General features: G+C 32.5%; 1 protein-coding gene across 1 annotated transcript; it reads right to left on the bottom strand.

The window, feature by feature from the left end:
* Positions 1 to 1,087: 1,087 nt before the first annotated feature.
* TRIADDRAFT_57306 (uncharacterized protein) lies at positions 1,088 to 22,209 on the bottom strand (the record flags this gene model as incomplete). The annotated part of the gene is made up of 40 exons (XM_002113261.1): positions 1,088 to 1,195; positions 1,348 to 1,829; positions 2,013 to 2,127; positions 2,577 to 2,714; positions 2,833 to 3,057; positions 3,168 to 3,268; positions 3,586 to 3,699; positions 4,494 to 4,864; positions 5,421 to 7,152; positions 7,399 to 7,726; positions 7,948 to 8,909; positions 9,358 to 9,588; positions 9,706 to 9,819; positions 9,976 to 10,548; positions 10,659 to 10,775; positions 11,485 to 11,598; positions 11,695 to 11,919; positions 12,266 to 12,382; positions 12,709 to 12,825; positions 12,967 to 13,080; positions 13,224 to 13,340; positions 13,476 to 13,652; positions 13,981 to 14,076; positions 14,238 to 14,354; positions 14,444 to 14,515; positions 15,498 to 15,611; positions 16,026 to 16,142; positions 16,419 to 16,538; positions 16,761 to 16,877; positions 17,289 to 17,405; positions 17,555 to 17,671; positions 18,039 to 18,155; positions 18,261 to 18,377; positions 18,642 to 18,755; positions 19,061 to 19,177; positions 19,370 to 19,486; positions 19,636 to 19,752; positions 19,916 to 20,132; positions 21,151 to 21,444; positions 22,147 to 22,209. 40 exons carry the CDS (start codon positions 22,207 to 22,209, stop codon positions 1,088 to 1,090), a joined length of 8,952 nt encoding a protein of 2,983 aa, XP_002113297.1.
* Positions 22,210 to 25,436: the final 3,227 nt, after the last annotated feature.

Here is a 25,436-nt window from a genome sequence, read left to right as displayed (position 1 = left end):
CTTCGTAGAAAGATATATCGAACTTAAAAATCTCTGATTATTGGATGCGTTTGAGATTGATCCGTTAATAATAGTTTTAAGAGCCTTTATTTTAATTTTTATTAAGATCTTCAATTTATTTTCTCATCTGCAATCGATAATTGGTAAGCTGTAATTTGGTGTAATATATCAATCACGATATGTCCGTTATTGTGATGTTTTAGCAGAGATTTCAAATACAATCTAAACTAAAAGATTTTTACGCAGTTTTTAGGAGGCTGGATAATACTTGTAAAACTAGTTAATTAAAATTGGAAGAAACTACAGCTCCTCCTGTATGTCTTTAAAATAGTAAGAAAATAATTGGCATATCTAGACGATACATATGACCCTTGACACGATATTGATGAATAAGGAGTAGGTACTTGTTACAATTTATGCTATTGCTAAATAAAAATGATATTTAAAAAAATAGATGTAATCGATTTCTACATATAAGCTTTTAATTTAAATTACTTCAAGTAAACGACTGTAATTCTGCTATAAAAGATGCACTAAATTGAGCAGCATAAAGAAATTAAATGGTTATATTAATAAGTACCTATAAATCTTATTTTGTAAATATGCAATATCAAAACGAACTAGCAGGTACAATTAAAAATAGGTTACTGTATATTGACACTCAACTTTCAAATAAAGTGTAAAAAATACTATGACCATTTCTTTAACGGATAAAAATTGATTTAATACCTTCCAGTTTATAAAATGTAGCATAGAAATTTTGGATTTAGAAGTAGTCCTTCAAAATTATTATGTAGTTATACGTATTCTTTTATATCAAAGGGCATAATATATCAAGAAAGATATTTACTATCATCATATCAAGAGTTAATGGAGCAAACTTATGATGTTTACCGTCCATGTGTTATTAATCAAAAAGCTAAAGTGAAAATTAATGAAAAAGTTTGACGTATTTACATTTTGTATTAACTAAAACATGAAGGAAATTTCATGAATTGTTTAGGTAGTATAGGATTTGTTGATCGATTAAATAAAGAAGGAGAAAAGATCTAGATACTATCTTGATTAATTGATAAGTGAACCTTCATCATGGCTGTCCCTGAAGGACTTCTTCTTGGATGCGTTTGATGTAACATGATTGTAAATATCGCTCATGCTCTTCATTATGCTCGATCTCTTCCTCCTTCTGTTTCCACTAACCAATGATTGATCATCGTAATTTTGATAATAATAATCGTCGGCAGTTTGAAGGCCATTTCCTTTTTGTAAAGTCGTGGTATCGGTAGGTAAGCTATCACTTCGTTCACGCATTTTGGAAGATGATTTCTTTGTCATAAATAATGTAACCTTGTCGTTATCACCTTTGCCGTTAACTGATTTATAGAGGCTACCGTCCTTGCCATTTGTATTGGTTACTATACCGTTATTAGGTACGCTAGTTTCAGGGTATTGCTGGTGAGCACTTTCGTTATCATTGATGGCAGGATTCTCAAAATAGGTACTAGAATAGTTTTGATTTCGCTTAGCAAAGCTATCAACGCTAAATTTACTTCTGGTACTATGCAATTGAACTTGCTCGTCACCGTCGAGGTCAGGACTATCGAAACGGCTTTCTTTCCGAGCAGGCAGATCTGGAAAATCCAGATCTCCTTCTTTGTACAGTGGATTAGTTATACTTGTAGCTGGAGCGATAGACGATAACTGTTGCTCGAAAGATACAGAATTCTTTTGAGCAGTTTGTTTACGTCGACGTCGTCGATACAAAAAGACAGCTACAAGCAGAAAAATAGCAATAGCGATGATGATACCGATAACAGTAGCGTTGAAACCTACAACATGAGAGAATTATTAAATTCCATTTCGAAGTTTTAAAGATGAAATGACTATTTGATTCCTAAAATCGAAACTTTAGCTATTTAATCTATCATAGACATATCCTGATCGATATTTTAGCACGCTAAACATAAAATGTCTTCAAATTTGATGATAACGTATAAGGTTAACATGAATACCTTCCGCTTTGATGGGTAATAGCTGAACTGGTGGATTATTCCCTTGTCCTGTCTGAAGGCTTAACAATAATGCTGTCAATGCTGACTGGGCGTATTGACTTCCGGAAGCGGATTTCTACAAATTAAAAGATAGAGAGAAAAGATCTGTTAGCGATAGTAGAAATTGTAGTCAATAACGTTAAAAAATCTACAAATACTTTTGTGTAATTAATGTGTAGTTGTGTATATATATATACACGCGATTACTTATAGATAAATATAATTAATACCTGGCGCTATCATTATATTTAGATACAGTAGTGTAACGTAACATGGCATTATGTAGAGCAATATGTATTTAGAGATAGCATATCTAAGATATGTATTCTTTATGCAGCTAGGATTTGGATGTGATGAGTTAGATAGTACTTTGATGCTTAAATAGATCACTACAGTTGTATTAATATATAATAGAAATACGAAGAAGATATGGACAGTTTGCGCAAAGTTTTAAATATTTTATTTTATTGTTTTTAACGTAAATAATAAGCTTGCTGTATATACTCTCGTAGGCTAAAATTTTACCGTGGCTAATGCAATTCGAATTCCCTCTGATGTTTTCTGTTCGATTTTACATTGCAAAATGAGGCTGCCGTTATTTGAGTAACTTTTCAATACATTCACGGATCGTAATTCATTGCATAATTCAGTGATGGTTGTCCCCTGATGTGCGAGTAGATATATGAAACGCTGATTAAAAAATTTCATGTAATCGAGCTAACGTTCAACATTCAGCTCGGTTGAGACCTTAAGCTAGTATAATCATGCTATAATCTCTTACATTTGTAAGGCTATTATGGCCGATTAGAAATGACTGTCGGTAACAGTTGCTTGGTGAATGGCCAACATAGTTAAGGCAATCTAATCCTAATTCACTTTTTGAGCAGAAACTGGCAGTTGAGCAAGGTGGCTTAACACATTCATTTTGCGATAACGATTGGCAGGTATCATTTTGTCCACATTGGCCTTGTAGTGAGGGATTGCAAGCTGTTGGGCCGCACCAAATCTACAGAGCAATTAGTGGATAAAAATAATATACAGGACGAGATTAATAAATTCACTATCTTTAATGATAAATATTACTATCGTTGGAATAGGTATTAAAAGAAAATTTACCATTGTACAACTTTTTTGTCCTCCTTCGCAGGTACATTTATTGCAATCACTAAGCCAGCTGCTACCATTTTGATAGGCTATTCCATTACTGACACAAGTAACTAAAAGTTGGATATATTTAATAACAAGATAAATTCATAGTTGATTTTAGAGGTTAATAAGTTGTCTTGTAGCTTTTAAATGACTAGTTTGACAATATTTATTCTACCTAATAATAGAAATATATTATTATAAGGTAACTAAAAAAGTAGATAATTGAAGAACAGGATAGATTTATTGTTGATTTTGGAGGTTATTAAGTTATCTTGCAAGATTTAGATGACTAGCATGGCAATATTTATCCTATCTAACGATAGCAATGTTACAATAATATTATCTTATTTTGATGACATATAATTGTAATTAGCTTAGTTCTTACCTAAAGTGCAATCTAATCCTGTAAAGCCGGTATAACAATAACACTTATAACCAGTTGGATTATTAATACAATTGCCATTAGAATCACATGGATTGCTTAAGCAGTGGTCAATTTCTATATAATTGGAAATAAAATGAGATGAATGATAGCAACTAATTTGTAGAGCGGTAAATCTCGTCCAACAAATGCAATGTAATACTAAAATATCCTGAAGCTGAAGACATGATGTATGTATGGAATATCTATAGCACTTTCCAGTTAGAAAAGTGATATCATTATCTAGTTCAATACTATTTGATATTTACTAAATTTTCATAACCGTGCCATTTACATTGATTATCATCTTCGAGGTAATATCAGAATTTATATATCTATTTCCATCAATGTTGGCTTATTTATCGTCTATATTCGCATACTTTGTCGTTAACTACTAGTATAAATCAAGCTATTTATTATGATATATAATCTATGAAGAGTAATACTATCATTTAATACTGTTCAAAAGCTAGATTAAACTTATTATATCACATAGATGAATAATTTGAAGTATTTTATAAACTATGTTTAATGGGATGGCTGCTGAAGGTAATTATTTAATCTGATGTCCGATATTCTGACTATCGGGAATAACTATTCGGTAAATATTGCGCTTACTAATATCCATTACGTTACCTAAGCTATTTAATCTAATTTCTTAAAGGTGATCTTTAGCATAGGAATAAAATCTTAATACACCGGATATATCATTTGTTAACTAGCAGAAATCGACTTCTATTATTCTTAATAGTACCGACTTTAAAATTTGAAGTTGATAAGTATTAATAAAGTTTAAGATGAAATTGAATCAGATATTGCAAACAGCTAACAAATTTTCGTAGAGAAATGCAGGCATCTATTGCATATGTTACCTGTTTGACAATCTTTGCCAGTATAGCCTGGATTACATTGGCAATGATAGGTAGTTAGTGAATCGATGCAGTTACCGTGATTATTACAATTGACATTAGTGCAATAGTTGATATCAGTGTCGCAATTACTGCCAGTAAAACCAGTTGAGCAATTGCAATGATATGAGTTAATTTGGTCGATACAAGTGCCATTAACACATGGAGATGATAAACATTCATTTGTTTGAATCTGGCAGAAGTGGCCATGGTAACCAGGTTGGCAATTACAGTGCACGTTATTAACTTGATCAACACAGCTAAATGCATGAACGCATGGATTGCTAGCACATTCGTTAATATTGGTCTCGCATGTTACACCGGTGAAACCAGGTCTAATGCAACAAAATCAAAGCTTTAGTAATATATCTGAAATGGTAGTCTTAATGAACTAAGGTTACTTCTTATAGTAAGAGACTAAAACTGTTTATGTATTTCTTTAACTATTAAGACGCATTAGAGCTCATAGAAACAGATCTATTTGAAGCAGTTGGATTGATAAAAGATCTTAAAAGCAAATGAAATTACAGCCATTTATTTTTATTTTATATTCTGTCCCCGGTTTTGGTATGTTATTGAACGATGGTTACTTATAGTAAGAGAATAAACTATTTATATTGGTATATTCTTTAACTGGTAAGATACTTTAGAGCTTATTGAAACGGATCTATTTGGAGTAAATATATTGTATAAAATAACTCACATGCAAGTACAATTATGAGCATTTATTTTATCTGTACATGGTCCCTGTTTTGGCATGTTAATGAACTAAAGTTACTTCTTATGGTATAGTAAAAAATAAATTATTTGAATCTATTTTTAACTGGTAAGGTACTGCAGAGCTTCTTGAAACTGACTATTTGAAGCAGTTGCATAGCATAAAAAACTTACAGGCAAGTGCAATTGTATCCATTTATTTTATCTGTACACTGTCCCTGGTTATGGCATGGATTAGGCTGGCATTCATTGATATCCGTTTGGCACACTGTTCCAGTATAACCAACTGGACAAGAACAAGAATAGCCATTGATTTGATCATGGCATGTTCCTCTATGACGACATGGATTACTGCTACATTCGTTGATGTTGGTTTCACATTGAGTGCCAGTAAAACCGTATTGGCAGTAGCACTGATAACGATTGATTAAATCAGCGCATGTTGCTCCATTTTGGCATGGATTACTTTGGCATTCGTTAATATCGAATTGGCAATATCGGCCAGTATAGCCAGCTGTACAATTACAAGTATAATTTGCAATTAAATCGATACAGTTACCGTTAAAACAATGCACAAAAGCACACTCATTGATTTCATTCTGGCAATGACCACCAGTATAGCCTGCATTACAATTGCATTTATAGCCAAAGACGGAATCGACACAAGATCCATGCACGCAAGGCGATGATGCACATTCGTTAATATTCGTTTGACATTTACTACCAGTAAATCCTGGCTTACAAGCGCAAGAATAGCTACCAATCCTGTTGACACAAACGCCATTAGAAGTACATGGTGAACTAGCACATTCGTCAATTTCTGTCTCACAATTGACACCAGTATAACCAAAGCATGTACATTGGTAGCTGTTAATATTATCAATACAAGTGCCATCATTTCTACAAGGATTGGATAGGCATTCGTTGATGTCATTTTGACATCTTTTTCCATCGAAGCCAGGTGTGCAGTTGCAATAAAAATCGTTAATTCTATCTCGACATGTTCCATTAATACACGGTTGATCAGAACATTCATCAATTTCTGTAATGCAGTTAGTTCCAGTATAACCAACAATGCATAAGCATCGATAACCATCTATACCATCAAAACACGCACCATGCAAACAAGGACTGCTGCTGCATTCATCAATATTAATTTCACAATCGATTCCTGTATATCCTATTGCACAATAGCACTTATAAGAATCGTGTTGATCTTGGCAAGTCCCATTATGCTGGCAAGGTTGACCATTACAGCTATCAATGCATGATTTGCCTTGGATGCCAGGTAAACAGTTGCAATGGTAGTCATTAATCAAATCTGTACAGGTTCCATTATTGCGACATGGATTAGGGTTGCAATCATTAATATTTGTTTCACATATTACACCAGTAAACCCAGCTGCACATGTACAATCAAATGCATCTAAATTATCGATACAAGTAGCACCATTTAAACAAGGCATACTCGAGCATTCATTAATATTAATCTGACAATCTGCTCCACTATAACCACCTTCACATGTGCAGTTATAGCCATTGACTAGATCTAGACATGTACCGCCATAGCGACATGGTGCACTGGCACATTCATTAATATTCACTTCACAAGTACTACCAGTATATCCTGGCATGCAGGTACATTGATAATAGTTGACGTAATCAGTACAAGTACCAGAATTTTGACATGGATTTGAAGCGCATTCGTTAATATTAGTTTGACAATTAACGCCGGTAAAGCCCTGCTTGCAATAGCATTGATATTTATCCAAAAGGTTCGCGCAAAGAATGGAGTTAACGCATGGATTACTCGCACATTCATCGATGTCGATTTCGCAATGTATTCCAGTGTAGCCAGGGATGCATGTACAGTTGTAAGCATTGATGAAATCGTTGCATGTTCCACCTATAAGTCAAAAAACAATCATAAATCTCTTTAAATTATTTCTTGACTTAAAAAAGGCGATAGGTTGATACTATTTCCATCATATGCTGAAAATAGCTAACATAAATCTCTAATCCTGCTGATTTTAGGTTGGAACATATTGCATTAAATAGACTAAGTACTGTATAGCATAAAAAGAGGCTTTTGTCCCGAAAAGATTGAGAACTACTGAATTAACGCTAGCTCAAAATGATAGAAATGACTAACCGTGACGACAAGGTGAAGAATTACATTCGTTGATTTCAATTTCACAATATTGACCAGTAAAACCAGGTAAACAGGTGCAATTATAGTAATTAACGTAATCATTACAAATTGCCCCGTTAAGGCATGGAGTTGATTGACATTCATTAATTTCAGTTTGACATTGGGTTCCAGTATAGCCCGGATTACATCTGCACTGATATTGATTGATTTGATCCAAACAAGTTCCACTATTCACGCAAGGATTGCTAGCGCATTCGTTGATATCGACTTGGCACTGTAATCCAGTGTAACCAGGTTGACATTGGCATTGATAGCTACCAATCAAATCCTAAAAGTGATAGTCATAAAACGATCAGAAAGATTCATTGGTAGCTATTTATAAAATAGCCTTCACTAATCAATACTTTTGTCTATACAATAAACCATTCGATATATCGGACATATTACACTACAGTCATAAAACGACCGGAAAGGATAATTGGTGGCTATTTTTAAAATACACTTAACTAATCTAAGACTTTGATCTATGCAATAAACCATTTGACTTACCAGACAAGTTCCATTATTCAAGCAAGGCACAGATTGACATTCGTTAATGTCTGTTTGGCACATTACTCCGGTATAGCCATCAGCGCAAATGCAATTAAATTCGTCTATTAAATCGATACAAGTTCCATTATGAATACACGGTTGAGATTGACATTCGTTAATATCGATATCGCAAGTATTTCCAGTATATCCGTCGGCGCAATGGCAATTATAACCATTGACCATATCTTGGCAGGTAGCATTGTTCTGACATGGATGCGATTGGCATTCATTAATGTTAATTTGACAGGTAGGTCCAGTATATCCAGCAATACAGTTACAACTAAAGTAATTGATTAAATCGAAGCAAGTACCATTATTTTGACATGGTTGTGATTGGCATTCATTGATATCTGTTTGGCAATGAATTCCAGTATAACCAGGGTTACAATTGCAAATATATCTGTTGACCATATCAATGCAGGTGCCATTATTTTGGCAAGGTTGCGATAAACATTCTTTAATGTTAATACCGCAAGTAATACCAGTAAATCCATTCTTGCAGTTGCATTTATAACCATCAATCATGTCAATGCAAGTTGCCCCATTACTGCAAGGTTGCGATCGACATTCGTTGATATTAGTCTCACATACAGTACCCGTAAAGCCGTTTGCACAATCACAGATATATTCATCGATAATATCCACACAGCTAGCATTATTTTGACACGGACTGGATGAACATTCGTTAATGTTGATAGCACAAGCATTGCCAGTATATCCACCAAGGCAATTACATCGATAACTATGAATTTGATCAATGCATGTTCCATTATGCATACAAGGTTGAGATTGACATTCGTCGATATTAATATCACAGCGTTTTCCAGAGTAGCCATTAGCACAATTACACCTAAAATCGTTCACTAAATCGATGCATGTCCCATTATTATTGCATGGACTATTGATGCAATCATCAATATCTAATTTTTAAAAGATGAAGAGATAAAAAATTAGGAATCAACATCATTTGATTGAGCGAATATGCTATCGAATACGTAGTCTAGCAGTGGCATAGAAACGCTTATCGGTAAACATGTATATCAGATTATACGTCGTTATATACTAATTTATTAAAAAGTGAAGTTTTAGCCTTAATTAGATTAGAAAAATAATAGATAAATGTACAGTATTAATCTATGAATCTATAAATAATAAAGTATGCATAAGTCTATCAGTAAAAACATAATAAGGGTAGACATGCTTTTCCGATTATACGTTATTACAACTGATTCGTTAAAAAGTGGAATCTTAACCAAGATCATTGCAGAAAAATAATAGATAAATGTATTCAACAGTGTTAATCTTTGAACAATGTGTATAAGTCCATCAGTAAATATTATCACATTTCTAATTATTTTCGAAACTAACTGATTTCACATCGGTCACCAGTAAAGCCATCAAAACCGCAGTGGCAAATAAAGCTACCAATTGCATTTTCGCAGAAACCGCCATGAAGACACGGCGAAGAAGCACATTCGTTAATTTCACTTTCGCAGTTTGTGCCGTTATATCCGTTAGTACAATTGCACCGGTACATGTCAAACATATCGATGCAGGTACTATCATGGAAGCAGGGGTTGGATAAACATTCATTGGTTTCTGATTATACAAGATAGAGAATTGAAAAATTAATTTGAATGTATATAAGTTTAATATCAGTGCGTCGTTTTTGATACAATTACTCTTATATTGTATAGGTATTTTAAGTTTTACTACCTTGCAGGCATTGCTTGCCTTCCCAGCCACTTGTACAATTGCAATGATAATCTCTTATCTCATCGATACATGTTCCATTATGGTAGCAGATAGCTGATTGGCAGTTATCGATATCTATGAAGATAATAAATATGATTATTTAATCTAATCTATATAATAAATTTTTAATCGTAAACTGTCTTATAAAGCTAGGAAAACCAAGATTATATCGTTTTTTAGCATTCGTCTCATATTAACTTCTATTAGTGATAGAAGAATTTATAAACTCACTGCTTTCACAGTTAAGTCCAGTAAAGCCTGTGTTAAAACATTGACACACATAAGCATTAATCAGATCGATACAGGTGCCGTTATTACGGCATGGCATCGATAGGCATTCGTTAATATTGGTTTCACAATATATTCCCGTAAAGCCAGAATTGCAAATACATGAATAATTATTAATGGAATCATTGCACATTGCATTATTCAAGCAAGGCTGGCTGGCACATTCATTAATATTTGTTTCACAGTTTGAGCCAGTAAAACCAATGTTACAGTCACAAAAGTAGCCATCTATGGAATCACGGCATCTGTAGCTGTTGATGCATGGATTACTTGCACATTCGTTGATATTAATTTCACAGTGGATACCAGTAAAACCTGCTGGACACTGACAGTTATATTGATCGATTCCATCCATACATAGTCCGCCATTTATACACGGCGATGATAGGCATTCATCGATGTTAACCTGGCAAAACTTTCCTGTAAATCCAGCATCGCATGTACAATTAAATTTATTAACGAAATCGGTACAATTGCCCTTATTCTGGCATGGATTGGAGACACATTCGTTGATATCTACGACCGAACGCAGTCGAATTTACGGTTTAAATTAGAATGAACGTAAAATTAGTTCAAGTTAAAGAGACTAAGCGATCAAATATTTAATAAATCACTTGCAATTTTACCTGTTTGACAATTTTGGCCAGTATAACCAGGGCTACAATGACACCAATAAGTATTAATGCCAGTATTGCTGCATAATCCTTCATTATCGCATGGTATATTGTTACAATATTGCAAGTCTGAAAATATTCAATCGATTCTATTAGTTGTGGTAAGGTACTGGATTAGATTAGCTAAATAATTATATTCTTATGGTAACATTATAATTGTAAAGCATGTTGTAAGTTATCCGATGGGGTGGTCGAGAGTTCTAAATAATTTAAGTGATAATTTTCTTTGAAATTTATTGTTTAGCACTTTATTTATTTACGGTTTGTAAGCAAAATTATATGGTGTTAGCATATCGTTACTACCCACGAATCCAGCGTAGAGTAGTTATGTATGACCTCCGGAACCCTCAAACTGATTCAAATTGAAAATATCCGTATAGATTTAGCTGTGCCCTCAGCTTTAATGATAGCCCCATAAGGCACTTATATAGACACTTAACAGAAGAATATTGGCATAGAGATGGGAACCCAATAAATGTACGTATTCCTTTAACATTTGAATGAAGCTGCCGGACCTTAAATTTTAGGCTTATGATAGAGTTGAAATGTGTCAACTTGGACTTTTCGATATTTAAGGATATATATATGTATTCTAAATGATTTATGATACTTGTCTGCTTGATGTAAAAGTAGTGCTGTTGAAGAAAGTTTATCATACTTATACGATTCATGTCAAATCGCTTAGAAATTGCAATAGCTATGAATTAGTTTTTGTAATGAGCACATAAACCATTTCTTATCAAATTTCACAGTTAACTTTAGCAGAGTAATAGCATACCTCCAGTACAAGTAGTTCCAGTCCACCTTCTAGAACACTGACAACTGAAACGATTAACTCTATCGATACACGTGCCGCTATTTCGGCAAGGCTGCGACAAGCATTCGTTAATATCTGTGATAAAAATATTTATCATCCACTGGATAGGATATTCTAATACTTAGCAATCGCAAATAATAAATCTAGTTATAGTGTGTTTATTATACTTACTTGTTTCGCAGTTTTTTCCAGTAAAGCCGGCATGGCAGGTACAGTTATAGCTGTTAGGGCCTGTGTTGGTGCAGGTAGCACTGTTTTGACATGGATTACTTCGACAGCTGTTTAGATCTGTTAGGACAGAATTAGAAAGCTTAATCATGTTATAGTCGCCCCAAGTATGAGTTTGTAATAAAGCACTGTTTTTATCCCTACTAGGGAACAGTTCCGCAATAAATCCTTTTCCAATATTAGTAGATAAAAAGAGTTTGTTATTTAAAATTATTGCTAAATGTTACAATAGCAAACTTAGACCATATAAGCTATAAACAAGTAGATCTCAGACTGAAATTCCTTCCGCATTATCACTTAAAGCTACAGGTATCTTCTCTAAAGTTATTCACTAGCGGCACTCGACTATCTTAACGCCTAAATGTAATATCCTTGACATCGCTAATCCACTCAGGTCTAGCGCCGCGTCTTACTTATGATCATGGGGTTCTCACTATAGACACTATTTCCTATACACGAGCTCTGTGATGAACAAATATTGCAAGGTATAATAATCAAATTCACGCGTACAAACCATTTTCGCAATGGACTCCTGTCCATTCAGCTGAACACAAGCAGGTATAGCGATTAACGGCATCGTCACAAGTACCATGCCCACTTACACACGGATTAGATGAACATTCATTAATGCCTATCAAGATAAAATTTTGTTAATATTATTTCCGATTTTTGAGGAGAAGGATGGTACTTGGAATAAATACATGATCAGGATGTCGTTAGGAAGCTTAAAATTAACATTTCATTGAGATATCAAAGCTACTGTGTGCAATCGTGCAGCTATATGAAGTAAAATATACATGCTTTTGCATATGGTATTTTAGAAAAGATGCATCCTGATATCGTTACCGATAGGAATGATAGAGATTTTAACCATACACTATAATAGAGTATGTAAGAATAAAATGCATAACGATAGTTTTTAAAAATATATTTAGCTACACAAAATAATCAACCAACCCGTTCCGCATTGCGAGCCGGTGAAACCAGGTGCACAACTGCAGTTATACGTATTCAGTCCGGTATTTTGACAAGTAGCACCATTTACGCATGGATTATTACGACATGAATTTAGATCTATAAATTCAACAAATAGCGTAGAATTACTTTAGATCAGTGATCGATTCTAAGTACAAGTTGTAATTACTGTATATAACAATGATTTGCTTTTCAGACAGCATAGTAATGCGTAGATCATATCAAGAAAAAGCTGTTTACCATTTTCGCAAAGGGTGCCCGTCCAATTAGTTGTGCAGTGGCACGTAAATTTATTAATGTCATCGATGCAGGTTCCTGAATTTAGGCAGGGTTTGGTATGACATTCGTTGATATCTGAAATAATCGTTATTTCTAGTTTAGAACACTGCATTTATAACAAATTTTTCAAGTTAATGACGAGAAGCTATGATATACATTATTACAGTAGTTGACTGTAATATAAGCCAATCTTAAAATTAGACTGTGATGTTACTAACTATTTTCGCAGTTAGTTCCATTGAAACCATTAGGACAGTCACACTTATATTTATTGGGTACAATGTCAGAACAATTTCCTTCATTCTGACATGGAGAAATTCTACAGGCATTATTATCTAAATGAAATAGATTAGAATGATCATATTAGAAACATGATCTTTCCCTCGTTTGCAAATAGTCTCAACCTTTAAGTATGCAGATCATAATGATCATCAATCGCATAACCTGTCTGGATCTGTATTTGTACCTACCATTTTCGCAGTTAGTGCCATTAAAGCCTACATTGCATAAGCATAGGAAGCCATTTACTCGATCGCTACAAGTAGCATTATTATCGCAAGGGTTTGAGGAGCATTCATTGATATCTGTTATATCAAAGGTAAAAAATTTAGATCTACGGAGAAACATACAAATATTACCCTTTAAACCTACATTAATAATTGCAATATGCAGCAGCTTAGTCTAGCCTATAAAACTTAATAATCTAGAGCTATTTATCTAATTCGTAGAGTTTTCATGAACTACAATCGAATAAAGAACAATTGAATACAGTTTTCTAGCTGATAATTTTGTGTCTTGCAGATATTAGCTAACTGCAAACAACGTTACAATAGTACAGTGACATAATAGTTAAAACAGATATGAATGTTTTGCCAGATATATAAAATAACATATGACTTACTGAGTATGCTAATGCACAGTAACATAATAGTAAAGGCAGACATAAATATTTGTCAAATATATAAATTAACGTACGACTTACTGGACGTGCTAATGCACGATGACATAATAGTCCAGACAGACATGGATATTTATCAAATATATATGCTAAAGTATGACTTAATGAAAGTGCTAATATAGATATAGTAAAACAAAGAAAAACTAATAAAGTATCGGTCTATTGATTATGAAAGTATCATATGCAGCAAGATGATATTATATTGAATAAATTGTTTTTGTAATAGCACATATTGAATTTACCAGTACTATGACAATAAATGGCATCAACGTACTTGTATTGCAATTGCTACCAGTAAAACCTGGCAAACAACCACAAGAATAGCTATCAGGTAAGACATTAGTACAGTTTCCTCCATTTTGACAAGGTCCCAGTCTGCATTTATTATTATCTATCACAGTAAATTAATCCGAATTAAGTCAAAAATTTAAATATCCTATTGATGATCATGATCATGATATTAACCAACAGAATACTAACCATATTGACAATTTGGACCACTGTAATGATCTCTACAGATACATTCATTAGCATTAACACAGTAGCCATTGGCTAAATTTTATCAAACGAAAAATGCAAATAAGATGAGTAGATAGTCTTTACATTACGTTTATATCTACCCCTTTTATGGTTACGATAGGGTAACAAATGAATTGCTACAATGCTGTACATACCAATGTTATCAAACGAAAAAAATGAATAAGACGAGTAGATAGTCTTATGTTACGTGCATTTAGAACCCCCTTTAATGGTTACGACGAGGCACGGAATAAATTGTAATAGTACTAAACATACTCAATGTTACTGAACGAAAAGTATAAATGAGATGAGTAGATAATCTTACCCTACGTACAATATATCCCTTTTAATGGTTACGATGGGGTAACGAATTAATTGCAATAGTACTGAACATGTTCAATGTTACTAAACGAAAAATACGAAGACGAGTAGATACTCTTACTGTACGTGTGATATAATCTCTACATTAATGGTCGTAATGGGGCAATCAATGAATTGCAATAATACTGAACATGTAATATCACAATATTGATGGACAAATAATATAATTTAAGAAAACGTTGCCACGGCGGAGGAATTTTATCAAATGCTAGCCAAAGAACGCATTCGGGATGTTAAATCAATAACATTTCAAACACTTTTATGAGTAGTAAACGGACCTGTACAGCCTTCTCTTTTAACGCAAGTGTTGCAAGTATTTCCAGTCCAGCCATTAATGCATCTTGTTTAGAAAGTGTCAAGGTTTCTATTAACATTATACTAATCGGTTGTATTATTATATATATAAGTCCTAATGCTAATAAATTGAATAATGCATTAATTGAAGTTAACAAGTTTCCAATATTAACTTACAAGCACTGCATCGGGCTGTTATGACAGTTGCCATGCAATAGATTGCATCCTGTTCTACATATTGCTATTAAAATAGGTGATAACTTTTAGTACAGCACTTATCTGAGATAGAGTATATTTATCCCCTACTTTTAATCAAACGTGATATTATAATTTATCTTACCTTGATCACAGACAGAACCTGTCCAGTTAGAATTGCACGAGCAAGTATATGAAGTTACACCATCGATACAGGTTGCACCGTTTAAACAAGCATGTCCAAGGCAGTGATTGATATCTAAAGTTAATGAGAAATTTGAAATAGGTTGATCAAACATAGGTTACGTAGGAATTGCAGTTATTATTGGTGAAAGAGAATAAAATCTGAAGCTGCAATCATTTTATCATTCTAGCAGCTTTTGGAGCCCTTGTTTGCTAAATGAGTAAATCAAGAAATAAATAAATCTAAAACTAATGGTCTCGGTAACTGTTTCTAATAAGAATGCATCAAGCAAATAGAAACGTATTTTAACTGTACAAGCGATTATTTAATGAGTTGTTAATTCATTTTTTAAGTTTTTTATTCCTGTATCTTCTCTAATGACTTGTAAAGCCCCAACAATTATGCCAATGCCTGCTTTAGTAGATTTCCGTTATATTAAAGCTAATCATTTTGATTTGGAAAATCATTTTATAGATACCAATCTGCTACCTGTTTGACAATTTTTGCCAGTATATCCAACAGGACAACTACATGCATAGACATCAGGACCAATACTGGTGCAAGTACCTCCAAATTGACATGGATTGGATCTGCAGCTATTTAAATCTATAATAATGAATGATTTATTCGATTAGGGTAACATCAGACTAGATGGGATATAATACTTGCGTTGGCTATGTTTCGCTAACATGTGATGTTGATATACTACGGAATAATTGCACCTAAGCAATAATGTATGCGAGTACTATCACAAAGAAGCTCAATTGATAAAGGCAAAGTATCAAATTTCACTAAAAATGCTCAAAATCCGATTCGATCAAAAATGACTTAAATCGATTACTAGGCTATGGCTATTTCAGAATAATAGTTTCTGTAGAATACCTTTATCGCAATTTCTTCCTGTCCAGTCAGAAGGACAAATGCAAGAATAATTGGTACCCGGCAAATCCACACATGTTGCGTAAATATGATTGCAAGGTCTCGATAAGCAGTCGTTGTAATCTAGTAATAAACCAGGAATATTCTATTTAGAAGCAGACTATAATTGTTAATTTGAGCTGGTTTAATATGCTTTACATCCTTACAACCTATATACAGGATCTATGGAAATTTAGTAGATCGTACATTACAAGAATTATCAAGTAGAGGATATATGGCGATAAAGCCGTCATAGATCGATTGATACTTGAGTTAACCAAAGAGTATTGAATATAAAAATCATACTTTCACAATTAGTGCCGTTATAGTTATCCGGGCATTCGCATTGGTATTTTCCTGCTTTATGCGATGTGCAGATCCCGCCATTTACACAAGGGTTATTCATTCGACATATATTTGCATCTGTATTAGAAGTAAGAACCGATCAATAAACTGTTACAATTCTTATTCTGGTAATCATGGCTAAATCACAGTATTTTGGACTGTATTGCTAAATATAAGCTGAAATATTCCATATCTTTTATTATCATAACCTTACTAAATATTAGACGAGACTGATCTATCAATAGACTTTATGCTCTCTATAATGACTTTCGTAAGGTGGAAAGCTTATATTTAATAATTTCTTATACAAAGTATGGTTTGCTGTAATTAATAAGATACTGTACTTTTAAATTATGTTTTAATTATTTAAATAAATATGAGTAACCAAATTATTTGTAAACGTAAAAATTTGATCTTAGCTTAATCATTTTTTACTTTATCGCGAATTACACGTACAATATAAGTTCAGCAATTCCACTTCTAACTAACCTATCTCGCAATTATAACCTATCCAATCGCCAGGGCATTGGCAAGTATAATTGTGTGGGTTATTTACGCATGTAGCGTAGACATGTTGGCAAGGATTTGACATGCACGGTGTATAATCTAGATGATAGTTGGATAACATAGTGAAAGAAATAATAAAATTAGTAATATCATGAAATTTGGTTTCGATAAAAAATTAGTTTAATGAAATGCAACTTGGTTGATTGATATGACTAGAGTAACTAAGTTACATTACAAAGTTTTCTTACTTTCACAATTTTGGCCTGAATATAGAGATGGACATACGCATCGATAAGTAGAAGGGCCTGTATTTTCGCATGTTGAGCCGTGCTGGCAAGGATTGTTTGATCTGCATACGTTGGTATCTAAAATTGATTATTTCAAGTTGAGTTACGAATGATTGGAGCAAAAATACTATATTTAATCCTTATTACTAAGCTATGAAACATTAAAGATTAATAAATTGCCACTTAATATCGTAAATCTCCATTAATCCCTATTCTTACAATAAATTAGTATTCATTCATGATACACAACTATCCTAGCGGCTAAAACTGCTATTTAAAATTTGTATCACATTATTGATCCTACACGATCTTATATCACACTATCGATCTGTGATTCCATTCGACGATGGTATGTGGCATCTGTAGTATTACAGATAATTATATGTTTGCTTGTATGTAATTATAACGGGTGAAATACATCGTATTGGTTAATTTATTAAGCAACCTATATCACAATTGGTTCCTGTCATATCAACTGGACAATGGCACACATAGCCACTTGGAGTATCCACACAAGTTGAACCAGTACCAATACAGGGATTGGATTGGCAAGGAATATGAGCTGCAAACATCGGAAATTGAATAAATGGATCATATATAATATCGATACTTTAATATTAGATATAATGGTTGTAGAATTAAGAAGCTATAATATGTCTAGACTAACATTGACAGGTACTCCCAGTATAATATTGTGGGCAAACACATTGATAGCTGGTTGCATTAACAAATTGGCAAGTTCCACCGTTTTGGCATGGAGAATTTGTTCTACATAGGCTAAGATCTATCAACAAACGTAGCAAAGATTCTCATTAAATTAAGACTATTAAAGTGAAAAGGCTGTGACGTTATATGTGTAATAAGCTGACTTAATGATGGACACTTAATACGAGATGATGAAGACTATATGGATCAGTTTTTGCATATTATCACCGATTTAGAGTCTAGCCTATTTTATTATATTAATTATTTTAGATTTAATCAATTTGTGCAATAGTGGAATATACTAATTGTCACTGGAGAATATTTGCTGAAAAGAATAACAGACCCTGTTCACAGTGAGTCCCAGACCAATCTTGAGGGCAATGGCAGGTATAACTATTACTTCCAGTTGAACAATTGCCTCTATGAAGGCATGGATCCGAGAGACAACCATTGTAAGCTAATGAGTTTAAAGTTTAGCATTCAAACTATGAGTGCTTTGAATCAATATGTTTGTGCTATTTACAACTGAGAAAGTTTAAAGCCACGAAATTGATATTATTTATGAAGATCTCAAATTTGTCTTTAGTTTACTGTTAACCACATATTAGATCCAATTGCATGCGCTTACACACGCCAACATTTTATATAACGTAGATTCTATATCATATAAGATTGCCAATGCTATGGCTATCAAGTGATACTTTAGATCCATGATATGTAACAGCCTAAAATCTAAATATACTAGAATAAATATACTCTTACTATCGCAAGTTTTTCCTGTAAATCCGGGAAGACAGGTACATGAATATTGATTAACATTGGTAAATTTGCATGTTGCACCGTTCAGACATGGGTTATTGATACGGCATATATTGTTATCTAATAACATTGTATTCAAAATCATATAAATATTTGGTCATCATCAATAAATTTGATCTAATCCTCTTAAAATGCAATATATAGAATACGCAATAGGATTTAAAAGTCCACGCTAGTAAAATACAAAATCTGCGAGAAGATTTGCAATGTAATGCATACTTACCTATCGAATGTAAATAGAATGCTACTAACCTATATCACAATTTTTTCCTGTCCAATCAGATGGACAGACACATCGATAACCGTTCACCAAATCAATGCAGGTGGAATAAATATGTTTGCAAGGTCCAGATGCACATTCGTCAATATCTAGAACGGAGAGTTAATAATGTATTTAATGCGTCCATAGGTGACAATTAAAATACAAGAACGAAATAAAAACTGTTGGTAATTGATAATAGATATTGCAAAATTTTATTAAAAAATGGAAATGTATGTATCCTAGAAATCGGCATTACTTGTTTCACAATTGACACCGGTATATCCAGTAAGGCAATGACATTTATAAGCGTTAGGTGCAGTGTTTATGCAGTTTCCTCTACCTTGACATGGTGAACTGCGACAGCTAATTAGATCTGGAAAGGATTAAGAAGGAACAAGTAAATAAGAAGGGAAGAAATAGTTTGCTTGCTACCATAAGTGTTCTATATTCTATTTAGAAATCTCAAAAGTTTTGACGGAAATTGAGAAGTATCTTTATTTCTTAAATGAAATAGAGATACGGTGAGTTAATTATACCTATATCGCAAAGGCTTCCCATCCAACTATTTATACATTTAACTTCCATCTCGAATGTAAAACTAGATGGATTAGTGGGGCGACTTCCAGTCATGGTAATCGTTTGCTTAATACCAGCCGATATGGTAATATCTTTTGTTAAATCATCGACTCTATTATTGCCTACTTCTAAGAATGAGTCTTCATCGGTAACGTTAATAAAGAGCTGGAATTGGCCCTATTAAAATTAAAATAGATATAAAAGGTATTAACTGATGTATCAGAAATTTATAAAATGCGCCAGTTGATGTTGACATAGAGTTGATTGATCATAATATCCACGCAAATTGCTAGTGATTCCTTTTCTGTTTGTCAAAGTTGAAAGACTTAAAGAATGAAATCAAAAACTGTTCTAACGTAACAGATGCTTAAATATTCTGTTAAGTTTGGAAACTAATAGCAAACTGGAGTAAATGCTATGCATGGACATAAATATTATATTGCATCCAATATCGTAGAATATGAACTGATGATTAATAAGCTCATATGCAGAGCAAATGATTGATCTGGCACATACTTTTTTATAACGTTAATTCAATTATTGCTTTGAAGTGCTTGCCTATTTTGATTAGAGAAACATATACTTAATTTACTCTAGGTGCATGATAACTGGACGTAGTTTAAGTAATGCCAGATTACTGCTTGATGAAGCAAGTTCTGCAATTTCTTACTGTAATTTGTAGTAATAATCGATTATGATAGATTTTATGAAATAGCAAATTTAAGAAACCACAGTGGACAGTATCTTAACTCTCAATTTATTGATATCTTAGGCCTATTTTACTTTTAAAGTTTCCTTATTAAACTAATTTTAACTATCTATGCATGATATATTATAAACAAATTTCTTGAATTCGCTTTGTTTATGACTTTATGTGTACGTAAATCATCGTAAATCATTTTTTTTTCTTTCATGCTAGTTAAGGATATTATTGTTGTAACTTAGATGCAATCCAACATTAATTTTAATTATAAAACTTAAATGAGATATTTTAATTTTACATAATATTTTACTTCCTAAATATCTAAATCATTTACAATCTACTAATAGTATCTCTAGCTTAGAATAAGGCGATATATTTGGGATGAAATAACTATCAGGGTATGATGAAACCTAGATATACTGCATAATTAGTTGATATTGAGATAAATTATATTGTAGCTAGCCGTTAATTAATTGGTACTAGTAAACTTACAGGCCATAGTCCGACAATTGGAGCGCTATATGGGTTAGTGATGGTAATTGCCCCATTGGTCAATTGCTCACCCACTTGAAAAGTTTTCGTCTCGCCAACATTATCAAACGATTTAGTCGTAACATCCCCATAAACGCATGATGGTCCAGAGTTAGTTTTCCGGCCGCAAAAATTAAATATATAGTCACAAGATGAGAAAGTATCGCACTTTTGGCCATTATATAATATCTCTTGAGGATTATGATAACTTATTAACTTCATGCTTATGTTAGCCTGCACGGAAGTTGCATTAGCCTGAATGAAACAGAAATAGTAATATATTGATAAGGTATAGATGTTACCATCAGTATATATTAGACTGGAAAGGCGATTAATCTTTAATATCGCTTTCTGTAGCTAATATCTAAAAATTTCTATACTTAGTGAAATAAATCAAACTACCTGCAATTAATTATCGTACAATCATTAAGTTTACTTTGTTGGCGTAACGTTTATAGTCACTAATAAGCTACGTTGATGTTAATGAAAGTAACGGAAAAGAAAGAAATTATTTGACAGGTATTTCAAAAGGATCAATAACGATAATGAACTCTGTAACTTAACATTGATACTGTAGTATTGGACTATAACGTAAGGTTTATAGTAAACTGAGAGCACGTCCAGGATAAAATTAGTTGCGTTATTTTATAGATAAAGATTTAGAAAGGAAGAAAATTCTATACAATTCTTGACTAATTTTTTATAAATGCGTGTAGAAATAGGAATAATAGAATGCTCTTCTAGATGTAGGATTATCTTGAATTGTATTTAAATACCATGCTACCTTAAAATGTATCTTAATATTATTTTAAACTATCTATTTATATAAATACTGTGCATTTTATTTGTCAGCTAAAAGACGAGGTTCACCGTGAAGCAAAATGATTACTGTATTATAATCCATCAACTTAGTAAACATAATCATGCTTAGAGTCAATCATTATCAGCTAATCTTACCGTAGATGCCGTCGATAGAAAGAAAACTGAGGCGAAAAAATAGATTAAACGATTCAGTTTCATCTTTAAGTAATGGATATGTTGGAATAAAGATGAAGTTAAAAGCTTAAATGGTTTAAAGTTAATTAATAAGGGAGTTGAATTTAATAATCTGATTCTAAAGTTAATTATATTGATAAGGAATAGTTAGACTTGAACGTTTAAAACGCTAAAACATTTCTGAATACGTAGCGATTAATTTGACATTCTTGCCTTGATTTCCATATTTTTTTACTAATACTAAAAGACAAGACGACTAATAAACAATTTTGAATTAAAGCGAACTGCTTTCCTGATGATTTTTCCCTGATATAGGGATTGATTAGCGGAAGTTAACTAATCGATTAGGTAATATTAGATGACCTAACTATTGAAAAACCCAGGGGATAAATTGTTCTTGATGCTTTCTACTAACTATTAGTTGTATTGATTACACAAACAAAGATTTACTATCCAATAGCATTGGATATAGAATATTACTATTCATATTATGAAGGCATAGCTAGTAGCTCTAATACTTTAATATAGCGCTACAGTACTAATGTGGTTGTTGTTATGATTATTCTTCGGTTCTACTGTTGATGATAACAGTGACGTTAGCAGCGTTATTGTTATTCCTTTTTTATATAATAATAAATTATTTAGTCAGCCTTTATGGATGAATATTTATTTAACTCTTAAGGTACAGCAAGCACCTTGCTCCCCATACAAAAATTATATTGAAACTGATAACTTTAGTTTTTCTATCATTGACAGTCGTCAATCACTTCATTTGCTGCATTTCATGTAGAAAACAGCTCATCAGCTGTTCATCAATCTGTTTTTTTAAGGTGTGTCCTTCCTCTAAAGATATCCGAAACATGTCTATTGCATAATTTAAGAGTCGAAAAATAATCGAATTCTATTCGGAAACGGTTACTTTTACGCACATTCATAGAACAGGAATCATAATAGCATAACAGTAATATCACATGACGAATAATTTAGAACTTACTATTATTATTATAATTAAATTACAAGTGAAGGCATGATGTCATAGATAATTGCGATGCGGTAGCAATAGACTGCATGAAAGAGAGTAAAGGATCATTAAGCAATAATGGCATAGACGGTATGGTACAGAACATCCGGATGTGGCCCGTATATTGATCGATATAATGCATATAATATAATATAATTATATAATGATATAATTATTCTTACAATTATTCTTAATTACTTTATCGTTATTGGTAATTATCGTTCAAGATTAGAATAAGAAAGAGAAATAATAACAATAGACGCCATCTCTTCATTAACACACTTGATGATAGTATAATTCTCTTGTTTTTCAATCATATGACTTAGGTCTTCCCACTATGGCATCCGTAGTCAATATTTCAACACAAGAGTGTTAATTGATATTTATATCTAACTCTGTTAAACTAGGATTAATTTCTCAACTCTTGATACTGTTCAATGTTTTTTACCAACAAAGTCAATAATAATTTATAGTCCCATCCACGAGATCAACTATCGTAGTTATCTTCATCTTTCTTATACGTTACTGTATTGTAGCTTTTTCAGAAACCTAATGGCATACGAATATATAAAGAAAAGCGTAATCAAAGCCAATTTATGGCATTTTTATGAGATTTTAATCAAAACAACATGAAGCAAAAATGAGTGTTCATATTTAATACCATTTCAGTTGTAGAGCTCACGATATAAAATATTCGTAGCTTACTAAAAGCTTATGCTTGATAAGAATTTAAAATATAAGAGGCACGAATACTGTATATTATTTATTGATATCATAAATAATAATATTAGCATCCTTTATACAATAACTGGCATTCCTAGTAAATGTTGACAAATTGCGTAAGTATAAATAGTTCCGAGAACAATTTCATTATATCTATATTATCGTATCTTCATCGAAGCCATATGGTGGTTTTCGTAGCTCTTTAAATTAATCTCTTACAGAATTATGCTGACATTTTATTCCAGTTTTAGATCTATAATTGGAAATTGACAAAATTTTTTAAATAAATAGGAGAAGCCGTTATTAAGATATAACTAGATAGAAATAGATTCGGAATATGTTTCTATCAGTAGAATCTTAGTATTTACCTTATACTAGCGATAAAAGGCTAAGCGCGAAAAATATTGCGTATACGGTATGATATACTTTAATTGTTGATATCAAGGTGATTGCTATATATCTACACCTTAATGAAGGTGCATTAGTACTGGCCGTAAAAATAATGCTCTTGCTACAGCAGTATTCTCAGTTGTAGATATAGTAGTGATATTTAATAACATGTACATATTATGCAAGATGGAACATCGCACGCATTGCGTCCTCGAGAGAAATAAAATATTCAACTCCTAAGATGAAGGTCTTATTACTGTAGTATTCATCTTTGTCATATGATGATGATAATTGCAAATGGTACATTGAAATAGTTTTTATTCCAGCGATATCAATTGTAATTCTAACATTGTAAAGTGAGCTATTTGCTCATCTTAAAATATCTACTTAGAATTAGAATTATTGAAGTAATCCGAGATGTAATTACATCTGTTGAGCCTACATAACTATCACAAATGTTATATTTATAGAAAACAACGATTTTAGCTACTAGTTTGAAAGGATTTGTTGCATATTACATAAGATATCAAAATAAGTTTGCCAAAAAGAAATTGAATCTACATTTTCAATGTATATAATAACTACTAGTGCTGAAGCAATGACTTAAAAATGTAAAAAAATCTACAGAAACTTATAACCGTGTTAACATTATGTATATGTTAGATAAATGACAGGGATCAATGTCTACATGAACTGTAAGCTTCACTACTTTAACGCTATACTAGCATCAGATTAGCTTTTAATCTAGTCGTTTTGACAGCAGAATATGATACTTTATTAGCTTACATAACTCCTGCAAATTTTAAAAATAATACGATGATTAATCTGTTATAGTTACAATTTTTAAACACATAATTAAAAGGTGATTATATTTATCTACTCGGGAATGACCGATTCCCAGGATTGACCGTAACATAATCACATATGATTTAATTCATGGTGAAGCTATTAATATTTATCCACTCGGAAACAAATCTATAAGAATTTTGCTTGAATTTATTTGAGCTTACAGAAATAAAAATTATACTTTTTAAATCCACTTATTTCAAGGTAACTCCTGAAAAAGATAAAATATAAGGGTTTAAATAACGATTGCAAGAAAGACTAAATGGGTTAT

Source organism: Trichoplax adhaerens, genomic scaffold, assembly GCF_000150275.1.
Source record: "Trichoplax adhaerens TRIADscaffold_6 genomic scaffold, whole genome shotgun sequence".
NCBI lineage: Eukaryota > Metazoa > Placozoa > Uniplacotomia > Trichoplacea > Trichoplacidae > Trichoplax > Trichoplax adhaerens.
Note: the sequence above shows the minus strand (reverse complement) of the source record. Positions and strands in the feature narration are given on the sequence as shown.